We start from the raw sequence: 16,013 nt of genomic DNA on the forward strand, positions 1-16,013 counted from the left end.
CTCCCATCACAAGTCACTACCAGTTACACAAGTTCAGATACAGAAGCAACTAAAAGCCATCATGACCATCAGCTCACACAGATGCTTCCTTCTTTAAAAAAAGAAGAAGGAAGAAACCTTTTATATTTCCTGAACTGAAGCACAGTCCTTATCACTTACATAACTGAAAAGGAATAAACTAAAGAATCCACCTTCACGCTACCCAAATACTGTTCTGTAGCCACACACAGGAAGTGGTCTGTACACATAAGAATTTTAAGGATTTTTATGTCATTCATGTAAACCTGTGCATAGCTTCTATCACTCTTGTTTCCCCATTATAGACAACTTCCTTCACACACACAAAAAGAGGCCTCTCAAGAAAGAAGGCATTAAAGTTAACTCAGCTCCAGTGTTCTAACATTAACCAATACCCTTCAGATTTCAATGCAATGGTAGCCACAGTTTTCAATACTGAAACATACAATAGGGTCTTGGTGCACTTAAATGACATATGGACAATTCAGGATCTTTAGGAGCTATTCAGATATGCCTAGATTTGGAGAGTAGTTACTGAATTCTGCCAACACAATAAACATTGTTTACAGTAAATTTAAAAATCTAGCATTTATATAGTACATTTTAGGATTTATAAGACACGTGCCGCCTTTCAAACTAAGAAGCACTTCAAGCCTACCGAAAGAAAATTAAAGTAAACACAATGATTAAAAAGTACCTAAAAAAACTGAACATTAGTCCGCACACACTCAAAACATCAGAACAGCAGCGTAAAATTAATCCAGTTATAACCACAAATGCCTGGGAGAAAAGGAAACTGGCTAGCAATGGGATGCCTGCAAGTGGAAGGTGCATCTCAGGGTCAACAAATGAGAATACCTTGCTGTGATATCCTCTGCGATCCTACCTTAGTAACAAAAAGCAAGGCTTCATTCAATGACATAAGTCAGGGTGGTCCAATGAGCAGTCTGAGGGAAGCCCCTTTCTTGTGGCCCTTAGCAACATTTGACACCCTCTCCCAGCCCCATACCCTGCCGGAGCCTCACGCCACCTTCCTAAAGCTTGACACCTTGTTTAGCCAGCTTTGGGAGGGCAGCACGAGAGCTGAGGGTGGGGGCGTCAAATTTTGGGCTTGCTCCTCCTGCCCCCCGATGTGCAACACAGCAGTGTGCAGCCAACAGGTTCCGTGTTAAAGTACCCTTGCGGCCCACTTTGTATGAAAAGTTGGGCCGTCAAAAGGGCAGGTGTCTTGAAAGAAATGCTCAGATAAAGCAGGCAGTATTATCATTCCTATAGAGGGAGATGAGCCTGAAAGACAGGGTTTTCTTGTGGCCACCTAGTAACTACCTCATGGGCAAGTCTCTGTGCTTCTCATACGCTAGCTAAGAACAAATGATTATAAATCTATAGATGAAATCCTGGCTGTGCCACTGCAATGAAGAAACAAAGTGATACAAAGAGTAACTTCATGGGTACATCTACCTGCACGTTTTCTTATCAAGCTTAGACATAGTCAACCATACACATAACTGTAACTCAGCGGTTCTGCATTATCAGTAGACTACCCATTTAAAGATCCTACACTATTTAAGAGTTGCTGCAAAGTAGGCAGTCATTTCATAAATGGGGAAACATAGGAAAGTTCTTCCCAGTCACTGTTCTGCCTTTTGCAGTTCATTACGAGATCCTGCAACCCAGTCTAGTTTGGGCAAATTGCACACATTTGTCTAGATAACTTGTCAATTCCATCAGCTAATTTCTTTTTAAATAGAAGGAACGTTCAGCCACTACACAATCCAATATCAAACACCCACTCCCCTGCTATTTATTAGAAGACTAAGTAAAAATGCATGGGTATTTTGGAAAATAATAACACCTGCAATTTATAACAGCAATATATGGCAAACCAAAAGCTAAGGTGAAGCCCAATAAAAGTTGGATAGAATGACCATTCACAGAACCCTGTACTTCCTTGGTCAGCATAACCATTGCTATACTTTGAGTTCTTGAAGGACAGTAGCACTGGCTCTAACTACTGCTCACTTCCACTTGCACAAAGCCACAAGCAGAGAGCTCTTTGACATCTTCCTCCCCAATTCAAGAGCAAAACTTTGGCAGAGTTCATTTCTTAGTGCCCAATTGCTCTACTCACTCCCTTTTCATTGGATTTTGGCACAGGAGTGAGAAGCTAAAGTACAAAAGACACTCTGTCACTGGCTGCATTCACATGTGAAAATAAGCCATAGTTAGTGGATGACTGTGTAAATGGTTCCCACTGTAGTCCTCCTCTAGCGCGACAAACTATGACCCTGGCTTGCCATTAAATTCTTAAATGGGGGGGCTATGGTTTGCTGCAAACAAACCAGTGTGAAGCTAAAGTTTGTTCTTGGTTTTCCCATCATAGTTTGTTTTAGCAAAACAAGTCACAAGCTCACGGTTAGCTGTTCCCACTTGCAAGATAGAGAAAGAGAAATGTGGTAGCAATCCCTGCATTCCGTTAACCATGGATTACTGAACAGCTGGCACTTGGACTTAAGAAGCATTTTGCCTACATTGTACATAGACATCTAAGGAACATGCATTTATTAATTGCCCTTCCTTCAGAAGGAGTCCAGGGCAATTTTCAGCAAAGGTAAAAACATAATGCCACAGGGATTGTTACTACAGTGGTACCTCGCAAGACAAATGCCTCGCAAGACGAAAAACACGCAAGACGAAAGAGTTTTCCGTTTTTTGAGTCGTTCCGCAAGACGAATTTCCCTATGGGCTTGCTTCGCAAGACGAAACGTCTTGCGAGTTCTTGCGAGTTTGTTTCCCTTTTCTTAAAGCCGCTAAGCCGTTAATAGCCGCTAAGCCGCTAATAGCCGTGCTTCGCAAGACGAAAAAACCGCAAGACGAAGAGACTCGCGGAACGGATTAATTTTGTCTTGCGAGGCACCACTGTATTAGGAAAGAGGAGTTTAAAATGTTATTTGCTTATGTTAACAGGGGCAGAAGTGGCCAATGTGAGTAATGAAAGGGGGATTCTTACAAGCTATGCCAAGGACCAAATAGGAAGCCTCAGCAGGTCAGATTGCAACTCCCCCAAGCTGCCATTTTTTTATCCTCACTATAAGCTGTCATCAAGGCTTTGACACAGAAATAGTTTTGACAGTTAAAGAAAAAAAGTTATCTACAGGAATCCCAGTTTTGCTGTCGTCTACATGCAACCACATTCCTTCCACTGCAAATCATGGAAGACTAAACACAAGTTGTTATACAACCAATGCCTATGGATCACTATCAAACTATTCCAGGATCAAAAGGGAGGGGGAACCTAAGAAATAAATAATTATATCCAAGATTAAGTGATCAAAGTACACAGCACCAAGAAAAGGAGGAAGTGCTAGCAACAAAGCAGGATGGCTGAAGAGACATACACAGAATTATTTGAACAAAAATGTGCACAGCTGAAATAGAGCCTCACTAATACAGACACAGGGAAATGACCACAGAGTTAGTTCTAGAATAATCTGCCTTCTTATGAAATGAAGCCAATATAGAAAAGTAAATACATAGGATTAAAGTCCTGATGCTTGAATTACTTGCCATACTTCTAATACATCACAGAACAGGTACTTTGTAATAGAATACAGGCTACAAGGGATGGGAGTAGCATGTAAATAAACAAGCCCTACTTTCCTTCTGCAAGAGCATTTCTAGGTCTACGTTTAAAGAGATGAGCATTGTACTTAGCAAAGCTGCAATATAAATGGATTTACCTTCAACCCATCGGAAACTCGCTGCATTACCACTTTTACCTCCAGGCTAAAGTTAAGCTATGGCATGAAAACTGCTCTCACGGCCAAAGCTTTTAAAACAAACTACATACCCATAGTTTACGTCTCTCACTGACCACCACTAACCCTGCCTTTGCTTTTCTGCCAATACCTTCCCTCCCCGTAGAGCACCAGTTCCCTGCAACTGAGCACAACTTTGTTCGCTCCCTAACTCTCCACACACAGTGTCACTGCTGCCCCTCCTTCATCCTTCTTATCCAAACTGCACAGTGTCATTCCACGCCCACAAGTATAAGTAGTTTACATCTTTACCTAATGTTATACTCCAAGTTAGCTATGTAACGTGGGCGTTTTGATGTTGACTACATATCCATTTGCTCCTGCAACCTTTCACAGCTGATTCACAGGATCCAAGATGCCATCTAACACAAACATACCTTAAACAGGCTTGTTGCATACTCTTGTACAGCTTTCCACCTCTCTCCAAGCTGTTACTCCCGCTTGGCTGCTCCCTCACACTGCCCCCCCAATTATTTCCTCTCATCTGCACCCCACACCGAGTTGCCACACTCACATTGTTGCTGCCACAGCTACATCTACCCTCAAACTATTTTTGGGCTCCCTTCACACCTGACACTACTCCACCCATCCTGGACTCCTCACATTTCGCTCCCTCTTCTCAAGCTATTCAACACTCTTGGTTTCTTCACCCCTTCTTGCACTGGGGGTTACCCCCTTAACCAACCCTTCTCTTTTGCACTGAGGATCCCTCATAATTGGCTGGCTCACTGTTGAAGGAAGGCATACATATTGTTACCTCTCCTAAGTTGCCCTCCTCCCTTATTTTGCTTTTCTTCAAGCAAGGTCCAAGGACACACACACCCCGGTAGCTTCCATAACCTGCACCGATAGGAAACCTTTCCCCCCTCTGGACCATACCCTCACTTCAAAAGGCCTTCATTTGATTTCTTGGCACTTGTCTCCTTACCTCTCCTCAACTCCTTCTTCCACCTCATGCCCTTCTCATCCGACACTGCTACCAGGGAGAAAGTGGAAGAGAGTCCCACATCTACCCCTAGGGCAGGGTTTCCCAAACTTGTGTCTCCGGCTGTTTTTGGATTACAATTCCCATCATCCCTGACCACTGGTCCTGCTATCTAGGGATGGTGGGAGTTGGGTCTCCAGGTTTCCCTTTTACCTGATATTACCTCCTTTCCTACAGCATTAAGGAAGACTTCTATCTGGCACACTCCCCTCCAAATTCTTTAACCCTTTCATCCCACCTGCAGTTCCATCTCACATACGTATCCATCCATTTTTCATCCCTTTCTGTCTCTCTTCTCTTCAACTTCCTTCCTCATCAGTGTACTCCCTTCAATCAGACAGACTCTCCTTTACATTGCAGTGGGAATTCTTCACATCTACCTCCCTATCCTTAAGCTACTCCCCATATTCTTCCAACCTGCATCTCCTCTCAACCACCCAACAGATTCCTCTATCACCTGACATTTTCTCACCCTACTGTATTGGGGGAAGATTCCCTTTCATATTTTTTTAATCATACTTATATTTCAAATTATTTCTCAGCCACCTTTCAGGTAGTCTTCCCAAGGACAGCTGACCTTAGTGACCTTCTCTATGGCAGCTGCAAAATTGTGGCATTCCCTCCCCACAGAGGTGCATCTAGTTTCTTCACTATACAACTATCAATGAAGGCTGATGGCACACTTCTCTGTGCTGGCATTTGACACCTGAGATGTATGTTTTCAGGTCCCACTCTATTTGTGTTTCCTGCTTGGCAGGGGGTTGGACTCGATGGCCCTTGTGGTCTCTTCCAACTCTATGATTCTATTCCTGTGACTATATTCTGTTTTAACTATTTGAATTTTAAATTGTTGTAACCCGCCCTGTAACCTGTTGGTGAAGGGCAGGCAACAAATTTAACAATAATGAGGAGGATGTTGTTGCTCCTTCAGACTCTTTCCCTCTCTTAGGACTATCTCACCCCCAAACTTGTTTTCCCCACCATTATCTCTCTCCCAGTCACACAATTCCTCCTCTCTTCTCCCTCCCTCTCAAGTGACACTTTCCTTTTCAGCTGATGGTGTTCACATATGCTCCCTTCTTCCCTCTAACTACTCACACCTGGTGTCCCACCCTACTTATGACCCGCACCAGTGGGGTTTTTTTTTTGGGGGGGGTACAAGGGTATGTAGCACCAGCACCTTTTTTCTAAAAGAAAAACACTGGTGTGGCACTTAATGTAACAACTTCATGGTGAGTACTGGCACCTCTTTTTCTAGAAGAAAAGCACTGACCCCCAACCCATGTCTCTCTCTGCCTTCCTCCAGCTTGCTCCTTTTGCATTAACCCACTTGATCTCATCTCCTAACTCCCAATAGTGTATGTCTGTCCCTCCTGCCTTTGCAGCCTTCCTCTCTCCAATGTCACCGTCCAGCTGGCCTGCTTTCCCCTCCAATTGCTCATAAATCCAGCAAAGTCCAGGGTTCCCACCCCACATACACCCTGCCATTTCTCTCTCCCTCTTTTGAGTTCCCCAACTTATTCTCCCACCAGTATGTCCCCTGTGCCTCTCTCCTCCCTGCCTTCCCCGTCCTAGCACCCCACCCTGCCCTCACATCATTTGCCCCTCTAACCCCCCTCCCCAAAGTCCTAGGGTCCCACCCCGCACATACCCTTCCCCATTTCTCCTTCTCAACTCCCCCACTAAATGTTCCCCTTATTCTCCCACCCCTCACGCACAACTCCCCCCATTTAAGTCTCTGGCTATCGGCCTCCCCTTCCTTCCTGTCTTCTCACTTGCCATCTTCTCTCTGGCCCTCAGACCCTCCACACACCCCACACCAGGGGGGACAACCTGAATAAAATATTGGGGGGGGGGAGGCAGGTAAGCCCAGCTCTGAATAATTGAACACAGGACATGGAATACGCACACTATTTGAATGGCAATGCCCATCAACTTGGGGGGGGGGGACCCTCAAATATTTTAGCTGTGTGTGTGTGTGTGTGTGTGTGTGTGGAAAGTGACCTCAGACCCTAGCAGTCGGCTCCTATGCAAAAAGTCGTCCTGGGGTCCCACCCCATATATTCTTTCCCTCCAGCTTCTCTCCAACCCCCCTTTACAGGAGAAAGGAATAACAACAACAACAACAACAACAACAACAACAGATGGAGAGGGACCACAGGACTTTTTTGCGCCCGCTTTTTCCACCTGACACTTCTCCCTCCCCCCCATCTCCGTCGCTTCCCCCTCCCTCCACGTCGTTTCTCCACAGCTGCCTCCTTCCCCCCTCCCGAAGCGCTTCTTTTCTAAACTCCCCTCAGAGTCCGGTTCTCCGCTGCTGCTGCTGCTTTCACTTCCACCCCCTCGGAAGACTTTCCTCCCCGATAATGGGGGGGGGAGAGGTGCGGGGTCCCCCCCATTACTCGGGGGAAGCGCTTCTCTTCCCCCTCAGCTTCTCCTCCACGCCCGACTCTCTTCCTCGCCCCCTCAGGCTTCCTCCCCGCCCGCTGCCACCGACGCCTGAGGGGAAATAAGCAGCTCTCCCCCGTCAAGAGAGCCCGACTCCTCTGGACGGGGAAAAGTTCTTCGTCGCCCTCCGGCCCCGGCAACCCCCGCTGAGCCAACCCCAGCCTGAGCAAGGGGGGGGGGGAAGAAAGAGACGGGACGACCGGCGCGCTTCAACCCACCTCGCTCGGCTCCTGCTGCCGCCGCTGCCGTCACCGCTTCTCCGCCTGAGGTGCGGTTCCTGCTCCTCTCGTCAGGCGCGGCCAACCGCGTTCGATCGCCTCGGCGCTCGGCTACGCAGCTTGGCCGACCTCGGGGTGAGCCTAGCCTCGTCGCCTTCGCAGTCGTCGGGCTCGCGTCGTCGGCCGTCGGCTCCTTCGGTCTACCCTCCTCGTGGGGGCGGGGAAGGGGGGGAGGAGCAGGGCCAGCGGAGGACCAATGAGGATCCGGAACGCACTTCCGCATTCCGGAAGAGTTCTTTCCCGCGGACCGGGCAATAGCGGTTGGTTGCGTTTGAGAGGAGGCTGAGGATGGGCTGGGAAGAATTGAACTGGTTTAGGATTTATTTATTATATACTGTGTGTATATATTTATTTATTTTATACTGTGTGTGTGTGTGTGTGTGTGTGTGTGTGTGTACACACACACACACACACACACACACTGTATATCCACCCCACGTTTCCTCTAGGGAGCTCAAGGATTATGGTTACCAAATATTTTATATATCAGTGACACTTTTTGAATCCAGTGACACTTTTTAAATTATTTTTTTTTAAGCTGAGTAGCAACAGGGAGTCAGTAGCGGGGATGGTGAGGCAAAAGACCCTGGGCCCAAGCACACATGCATATTGTATAAAGGTGCAAAGCCCTTCTTTTGCACCCTGCTCTGAGTTTTTAAAAAACTGGGCAGCAGTGACTGCCCGTGACTCCGGAGCATCCCCCCGATCTCCTTCCCCCTTTGTTTTGACTGATCAGGGGAGGCTTGGGAGTCACAGGCGGGCGGCCATTGCCCAGTTTTTATAAAACTCTGTGCATTTATGTTTCACAGGGTGTGAAAGAAGGACTTTGCACCTTGCCTGGCAGAGAAACTGCACGCCTTGCCCCCCTCCTGGGCAATGCCCCCCCCCACCTGCAACTCAGCAACTCCCAAGCCTCCCCTGATCTGTCAAAACAAAGAGAGAACGGGGCAGGAGATCTGTACCACCAGACGCCCCTGGTTCCTTCTTGGCAGTGGTGGCGGCAGTGGGCAGCGAGCAGCTCCTGAAGCCAGCAATTGTACTACCAGGCTGGCTCCGGGCTGCTGAGGCTGCAGCTGCCACATTTCCCAGGGACAGATTTGCAAATCTGGGGACATTCCAGGGACAGAATTTGTCTGGGAACAGATTTGCAAATCCGGGCACTGTCCCCAGGAACTGGGGATGTCTAGTAATCCTACTCAAGGTGGCGTGCATGGTTATTCCCCGCCTTATTTTATCCTCACAACAGCCCCGTAAGGTAAGTTAGGGCGAAAGCTAGTGACTGGCCCAAGGTTACCCAGTGAGTTTCATGGCTGAGCGGGATTTGAAACCTGTCCTCCCAGGTTTTGGTCCAACACTTTAACCACTACACCACACTGGCTCTAATTAAATACTGACACTGTAGGCTGCAAACCTCTTAGGACTTATGCATCACTTTTCACTCCTCTTAAAAGTTCCCTGCAAACATGCTGTAAGGTTTTCTTCTTGCAATAAAATGATAAAGATATAGGAAATAATATAAATAAATAGTTCCTGGGCTAGAAGAGCATAAACTGCGTGTATTTTTTTGTAACCAGTGCGTTAGCTCTTCAGAATGTGACTTAACTCTAGCTTCCTGTTTGAGCACCACTTTGCTGAATAATTCTCCTCCTCCTCCTCCTCCTCCTCCTCCTCCTCCTCCTCCCACCCATCTGGCTGGGTTTCCCCACCCACTCTGGGTGGCTTCCAGCAAAATATAGAATGGGGTCCTGTGTTTGTACTAAAATATCAGTTTTGCAACAGTAGTATCTTGCAAATTCAGCTAAAATGGGTATATTTCTAAATGTGGAAGTACATATATATTATACACACACACATATACACAAACATGTAGTCAAAGCAGCTTGTACGTTTTGTTTAAGAAACACTAAAAAAAACATTAAGAAGATATGAACTAGAAAGTCCCCTGGATTTTTTAAAACACAAGCTGTGTTATACTGAGTCAGATCATTGATCCATCTCACTCCATATTGCCTTCTACACTGACTGGCAGAAGACAATATGGAACAAGATGGACCAATGAGTATAGGAGTGTCCTCCTGTGCTTGGGTCCTGCTTGCAGGTTTATTACAGGAATATGGCTGGCTACTGTGAGAACAGGGTGCTACACTAGATGGTAAAGGTAAAAAAAAATGTAGTATAAACACTGACAACTGGGAAACACTGGCCTGCGAGCGCTCCAGTTGGAGAGCAGCCTTTACCAAAGATGTCATAGGCTTTGAAGACACTCAAACTCAGGACGCAAGGGAGAAATGTGCTAAGAGGAAGGCATGCTTGGCTAAACCACACCTTGATCAGCTCCCGCCCGGAAACCAATGTTCCCACTGTGGAAGGACGTGTGGATCCAGAATTGGCCTCCACAGCCACTTACAGACTCATTGTTAAAACCGTGTTTATGGAAGACAATTTTACTTGACTACGAGTGATCGCCGAAGAAGAAGAAGAACACTAGATGGGCCATTGGCCTGATCCAACATGTTTTCATGTCCTAGGTGCAATCTCTAGCATCTTCAGGTAGGGCTGGGGAATGTCCCCAGCAACCTGTTCTCACAGCGGCCAACAAGATGCCTGTAGGAAACTTGCAAGCAGGGTCCAAACACAAAAGCATGCTCCTCTCCTGTGATTTATAGAATTGGCATTCAAAATAATTCCTGCCACCAGCTCTGGAACTAGAGCATAGCTGTCATGGCTAGTAGGCATTGAGAGCCTTCTGCTTAAAATTCAAATCCTGTTTTAAAGCTGTCCAAATTACCGTAATGTCATCACATCATGGCCTCCTGTGGGAGCAAGTTCCATCATTTAACTGAAGTACTTTATTGATCTTGAATCTTCCAGCATTCAGCTTCATAAGATGTCCATGGATTCTAGTGCTATGAGAGCCACTTTCTCCATGGCATGCATAATTTTATAAACTTGTATCATGTCCCAGCAGACCTTCTGCATGCAAAGCATATGCTCTGCATCAGAGGTTCTTAAGAAAAGAAAGAGAAAGAAATAACTTCTGCCTCTAGGATAGGCACACCTGGTCTAAAAAGATGATGACAAATATGAAGTGGCCCTTCCAGTTACACCCTCCAAAAGCAGGCTTGTATCCTGGAATATATGTCAACGTCCAATAGCAGGTGTTTCTTCAAAGTCTCAGATAGTGCTCTGTGGCAGAGACAACACAAAGGATGAAATTTTAAATGCCCTCCCCCACCTCTCCCTGTTGTGTTTGCCACCAAACCGCCTCCTATCAAGGACCTCTTGTACAGGGGCATTGGATGATGAGCTAGAACTTGCTGAACCTGTGATGGAGGCAAGATTTCCTTTGCTATCAGTTGCTGCCTGCAGCTCCTCTTATATATATGTACATACAAATATAATACAGTAGTAATAATAATAATATTTATACCCCACCCATCTCACTGGGTTGTAAGCACGCTTCTGCATCCAACAGAACACTTCATCAGATTGGGTACTGAGAAAAACTAGATGGTGGGAGGTGAGGAAAAAGCTGGCTTGAAGTCATAATGTTTGCATTGGTCAAAAAATATAATTTTTGTTGCATCGTTTCGAAAGGGGAATAGCTATGGGGTTGTCAGGAAGAGTGCCTGCACTTCAGAGTCTACTACTGACCCAGTAGTTATTTGTGGCAATTATTATCCTGCCCTTAGCTGAAGAGGCTGCCAGAGCAATTCACAAAAATAAGTACTAACAGAAAGAGAAAAAGGACCACAGTTTAAAAAGATGTAGCACACAAGAAATAAAGGGAGGGGAGGGAAGAGGAAAAAGCAAGTTCAACCACCTGCCCTTAAAATACGCACATATATTAGGCTTGCCCTAAGTCAGAAAAAATCCTGACATGTTTTGGTTTTGGGGTGTAAAAATTGCACCCAAAAGAATTGGCAGAAAACCTGGACATATAGCAACGCTATGGAAAAAGCACCCAAAAGCTTAAAATCACTATTTTGGGGGGAGGTTTCCCCCAAAAAAGCTGAACCATTTGGGTTTGTTCCAAGAACAACAACTTTGCACGTGTCAGGAATTTTACTTTTTGAAATATGGCAACCCTGACATGCATGGATCCACACACACATCCTTTTAAAAACAGTCCCTTTAAGAAAGTCTCTGCGGGGAGTGGATGGGGCGTGCAGGCGGAAGAAGACCGCAGTTGACAGCAATTCCACACATCTATGCAATAAGCTGTTCACAAAAGTGGGGTGGGGCCGAGAAGCGAACTTGGAAACGCTTGGCAGCGAGTTGAGTCTAATGCTACATCGGTCTATGGCTGAAGGCGCCATCCCTGGCGCCTACGGGTAGAAAGGGGGTCCAAACCGCGGAGCGAAACAAACGTCAAGCCAGCCTCCCGCCAATCCGCCTATTCGCCCAGCTCAACCAGGGCCCGGAAGTGGTTCTAGCGCGCCTGCGCGCGGGAGGCGGGGCCGCTCGCGGCTTGTCTGAGGGGGGAGTTAAGAAGAAGAAAAAAGGAGGAGGAGGCGACCGGATCGTCCGCGGTGGCTTCGGCGGCGGTGGGTCGGCGTTTTCCCGCTTCGGCCATGAGCGTCGCCGCGCTGGTTTCTCCCGCGCTCCCGCCGGGGCCTCCGGCTTCTGCCGCCGCCGTGCTGCCCGCCGGGACGGGCCCCGCCGCCGCCGCTGCCATTGCCGCCGCTGCAGCCGCCGCAGCCGCCGAAAGCTTCGAGGATGAGGAGCTGGACAGCCCCGCCGACGAGGAGGACGGGGAGCGCAGCGGCCGCGCGCGCGACTCGGACGAGGGTGAGTCGCCGGCCTGGCCGCCCCCCGACCCGCCTTCGCGGAGGCCTCAAGGCGCCGCCGAGCAGCTTTTCCCGGGAGTAACCCGTCGCCCGTTTCTGCTGGGGGCTGATTCCCGGGGGGGGGGCGGAGAGGGAGGAGCGCGCAAGAGTTGAGTCTTGCTCGTGAGTAGGCCCGTTGGAATTCATGCGCGTGGTTCACGGGGGCCCGTGGAGTTCGGCGCCTCTGCTCATGAGGCAGACGCTGCACTGGTTGCGAGGGGACCACCTCACGGCGGCCCCGATCCGTTCTTCTCGGGAGGGAAACCAGCAGTCGGGGACTTCCGAGTCACGAAGCACGTGGGTATTGTAGCCACCCGTCCAGTCTTACCTACGAGTAGACCCCATCGCAGTTTACGAGCCCAGAGGCTGACTGACTGACACCTGGTCATTGTATGGACAACTGTTCAAATATTATTGCCTGAGTTAGATCCCCCGCCTTCCCTCCCTGTCGCTTTTCCCTGGTGTGCCTTTAAAAAAAGGAAAGACCGTAAGCCTTCAGGCAGGGACTGTTTTGTTTTAGTTCATTGTTTTCCAAACTCAAAATAATTCCATGCCCTTTTTGAGGATTTAGTCTTACCGGAGTGCCCCTTCTCGGGTGAAGACAATTTGGAGATACTGTAGTTTTAATAATGTTTTATCTAGGCTAGAGCAAATGCAATATATGGTATTAATTTATTAATATATAGCAAAAACTATGCATGCACACTACAAAGAGAATTTTTCAAAAAGCTTAAAATAATGGTAGTAATAATTGTATGTTTCAAACACCCCCTTTTTTAGCCAGCGATCCATACGGAAGGGTTTAGCTAAAACAAAAGAGAAATTTTGTTAATTAGAACACTTCAAGATTCATCGCCCATCCGTATAATCGTTGTGTAAAATGTATGCTGTGGATGTGACCTCAGTTGCAGGTGGCTAACTTGTGAGTAAATGTACACATTTGCAGAGCAATCCTTTTAATATATAGTCATTTGCAACAGAACATTCAATTTACAACAACAGTGTCATTCTTTACATAGGTGGAAGTAATGAAGAAAGAAAAAAGTAAGTTTTAGGGTGCATCTAGTGTGTCTGGGACTTCAAAGGATGGTGTGGGGAAAGGGGGAACCTCATACAAAAATGGAAAAAATCATTGGGTCTTTCAGTAGAGTCACTTTGTCACTTTTGTTAACAAATTGAATACTTTAGAAGGATTCCAAATCCCCGTGTCTTTCTCCTCTCCTGGGTCAATTTTTCATCCAAGGCTAGTTGCCAAACTATCGTACCAAGTTTTAAAGGAGGGGTGTTCTGCTCTTCTCACAGCAGTCTTATTATGGTGCTCAGTGGGGTTTAATGCTGGTCACAGGAAGTATTCATATTAGCTTTTGAGTAAACACACATAATATTTCCTGTTACTTTTCTAGAAATGTATGTGAGAAAGCATGTTGCAAGTCCAGAACCCAGTTAAGCGTGGTACTTCTCCCACTGCTTTTCATTTCACTTATTTATTTCACAAAATAAATACACTGCTCGCTTGATTGTAAAAACAACAACCTCAGAGCAGTTTACAGAAAAAGGTAAAATCAAGAAAAATGTGCAACCATGCTTTAAAGCATGCAAAAGTTTAACACTAAAACAGATTAACATTGTTTATTGATCTGTTTTTATTGATTGCCTGGTCTGTGTTGAGCAACAGGCATTTTATATAAACTTACGGCCCAACTTAAAATGTTAACTTCTGGAATTTTACTGTGAGAGCATGGATAGTTTAAAAAAGAAGGCTCTGAAGAATGGCAGTCAGATGTCAGAAAAGAAAACATCTCGTCACCAATTAGTAGCGTATGTTTACTTGGCAATAAAAGTATTTGTTTCCATAGGATTTTCTTTCAAAGAAGTTAGTTTAGGGTTGCAGCTTTTTTTCTTCTCCTCCTAACTTGAAGAGGGTAATGTTTGCTCTGCTTCAGTGAATTTCTTCATATGCATAATTACTTTATGGAACTTTCTGGCAGAACTCAGGCTTTGTATGCAAAAGTTGTCAAGTTCACTTCTCAACATCTTCACGTAGGGCTGACCCCTGCTTGAGTTTGTGGAGATGTTCTGCCAATCTGTGTTGTTGTTGTTTAGTCGTTTAGTCATAGAATCATAGATCATAGAGTTGGAATAGACCACAAGGGCCATCGAGTCCAACCCCCTGCCAAGCAGGAAACACCATCAGAGCACTCCTGACATATGGTTGTCAAGCCTCTGCTTAAAGACCTCCAAAGAAGGAGACTCCACCACACTCCTTGACTCCGTGTCTGACTCTTCGTGACCCCATGGACCAGAGCACGCCAGGCCCTCCTGTCTTTCACTGCCTCCCGCAGTTTGGTCAAACTCATATTTGTATCTTCGAGAACACTGTCCAACCATCTCATCCTCTGTCGTCCCCTTCTCCTTGTGCCCTCAATCTTTCCCAGCATCAGGGTCTTTTCCAGGGAGTCTTCTCTTCTCATGGGGTGGCCAAAGTACTGGAGCCTCAGCTTCAGGATCTGTCCTCCCAGTAAGCACTCAGGGCTGATTTCCTTAAGAATGGATAGGTTAGATCTTCTTGCAGTCCATGGGACTCTAAAGAGTCTCCTCCAGCACCATCATTCAAAAGCATCAATTCTTTGGCGATCAGCCATCTTTATGGTTCAGCTCTCAAAAAGAAATCTGTGTAGGGCAGGTTATAGTAAATTAAGACAAACCAATGGTCAAGACCCTGGATAAGGCAGCCTCCTACATTCTTTTGTCATGTTTAATTTGATACATTTGCACCCTGCCTTGCTGTGATGCTTGAAGGTCTTGGATGTGCCAGTAGTAATTTTTCCAGTAATTACCAGAAGCCATGGAGGCACTGAACAGAGGCCTGTGGGGAGGCAGGAGAAGGGGAGGGGGGCATTGTGTTAAAGCCAGTGGGATACTGGAGAACTGTTGGGATCAAAGAGTTTGCGTGGAATGAATATTGGAAGGAAATTGACAGACACAGGTGGTAAGAATCTTGTTATGCTGTCTGGTGGGAACTGTGGTACATAATCACGTTCCTGCCTTTATAACATAGAGGTCAGGATAACACAACAATAAGAAATGGCACAGTTGTTTTGAATGAGCTTGCTCTCTTGCATGTTTAGTTTTTTAAGTGTACAGTTCTTTTTTGTACCTCAGTGGTGTTTGTTTCTGCTGCTGAGTGGGGAATTCTTGAACAAAAAAACGTACTGATTGGCACTGCTCTGACACTCGCTGATGTTCCTGTTTCCTTAGATACCGAAGATGCAAGTGAAACTGATCTGGCCAAGCACAATGAGGAGGATTATGTAGAAATGAAGGAGCAGTAAGTATTCTCCAGGTTACAGATATATTTCCATGCCTCTTTCGTATGAGTCATATTCCAGCTCAAAGGGAGGGAGTTTTGAACGTATGTTGGTGGGGCAAAAGTGCAAAAGTATTAAGACAAAAAGATTGAAATTCACATCACATTTCCCTAAATCAAAGAGCTGTTTGCAGCAGTTGTTGTTATTTCTCCTTATAGCCCACCCTTCACCAAATGGTGCCAGGGTGGGTTAGAAAAAGATCACAATTAAAATAACAACATAAAACCTAATGTCAGAATAACAGAAAGCACAGAAGAGGCCTGAGTTAA

The 16,013-nt window shown here is 46.2% G+C and overlaps 2 protein-coding genes across 5 annotated transcripts in view; one reads left to right on the forward strand and one right to left on the reverse strand.

Annotated features, from left to right (window-relative positions):
* TAOK3 (TAO kinase 3) overlaps positions 1-7,626 on the reverse strand; it is a 118,645-nt gene extending 111,019 nt beyond the window's left edge. For both annotated transcript variants that reach the window (XM_082203101.1, XM_082203099.1), the window contains exon 1: positions 7,488-7,626. The gene's annotated coding sequence lies outside the window, so the exon portion shown is untranslated. The remainder of the gene's footprint in view (positions 1-7,487) is intronic.
* Positions 7,627-11,708: 4,082 nt separating this feature from the next.
* SUDS3 (SDS3 homolog, SIN3A corepressor complex component) overlaps positions 11,709-16,013 on the forward strand; it is a 29,975-nt gene continuing 25,670 nt past the window's right edge. The window contains exons 1-2 of one of the 3 annotated variants that reach the window (XM_082203386.1): positions 11,709-12,338; positions 15,635-15,704. In XM_082203386.1, coding sequence (XP_082059512.1) covers positions 12,122-12,338; positions 15,635-15,704 — 287 coding nt within the window. In that variant the 5' untranslated portion in view covers positions 11,709-12,121. The remainder of the gene's footprint in view (positions 12,339-15,634; positions 15,705-16,013) is intronic. The other 2 variants (XM_082203387.1, XM_082203385.1) reach the window with 2 other exon arrangements.

Source organism: Podarcis vaucheri, assembly GCF_965113315.1.
Source record: "Podarcis vaucheri genome assembly, chromosome: 16".
In the NCBI taxonomy this organism is placed as follows: domain Eukaryota; kingdom Metazoa; phylum Chordata; class Lepidosauria; order Squamata; family Lacertidae; genus Podarcis; species Podarcis vaucheri.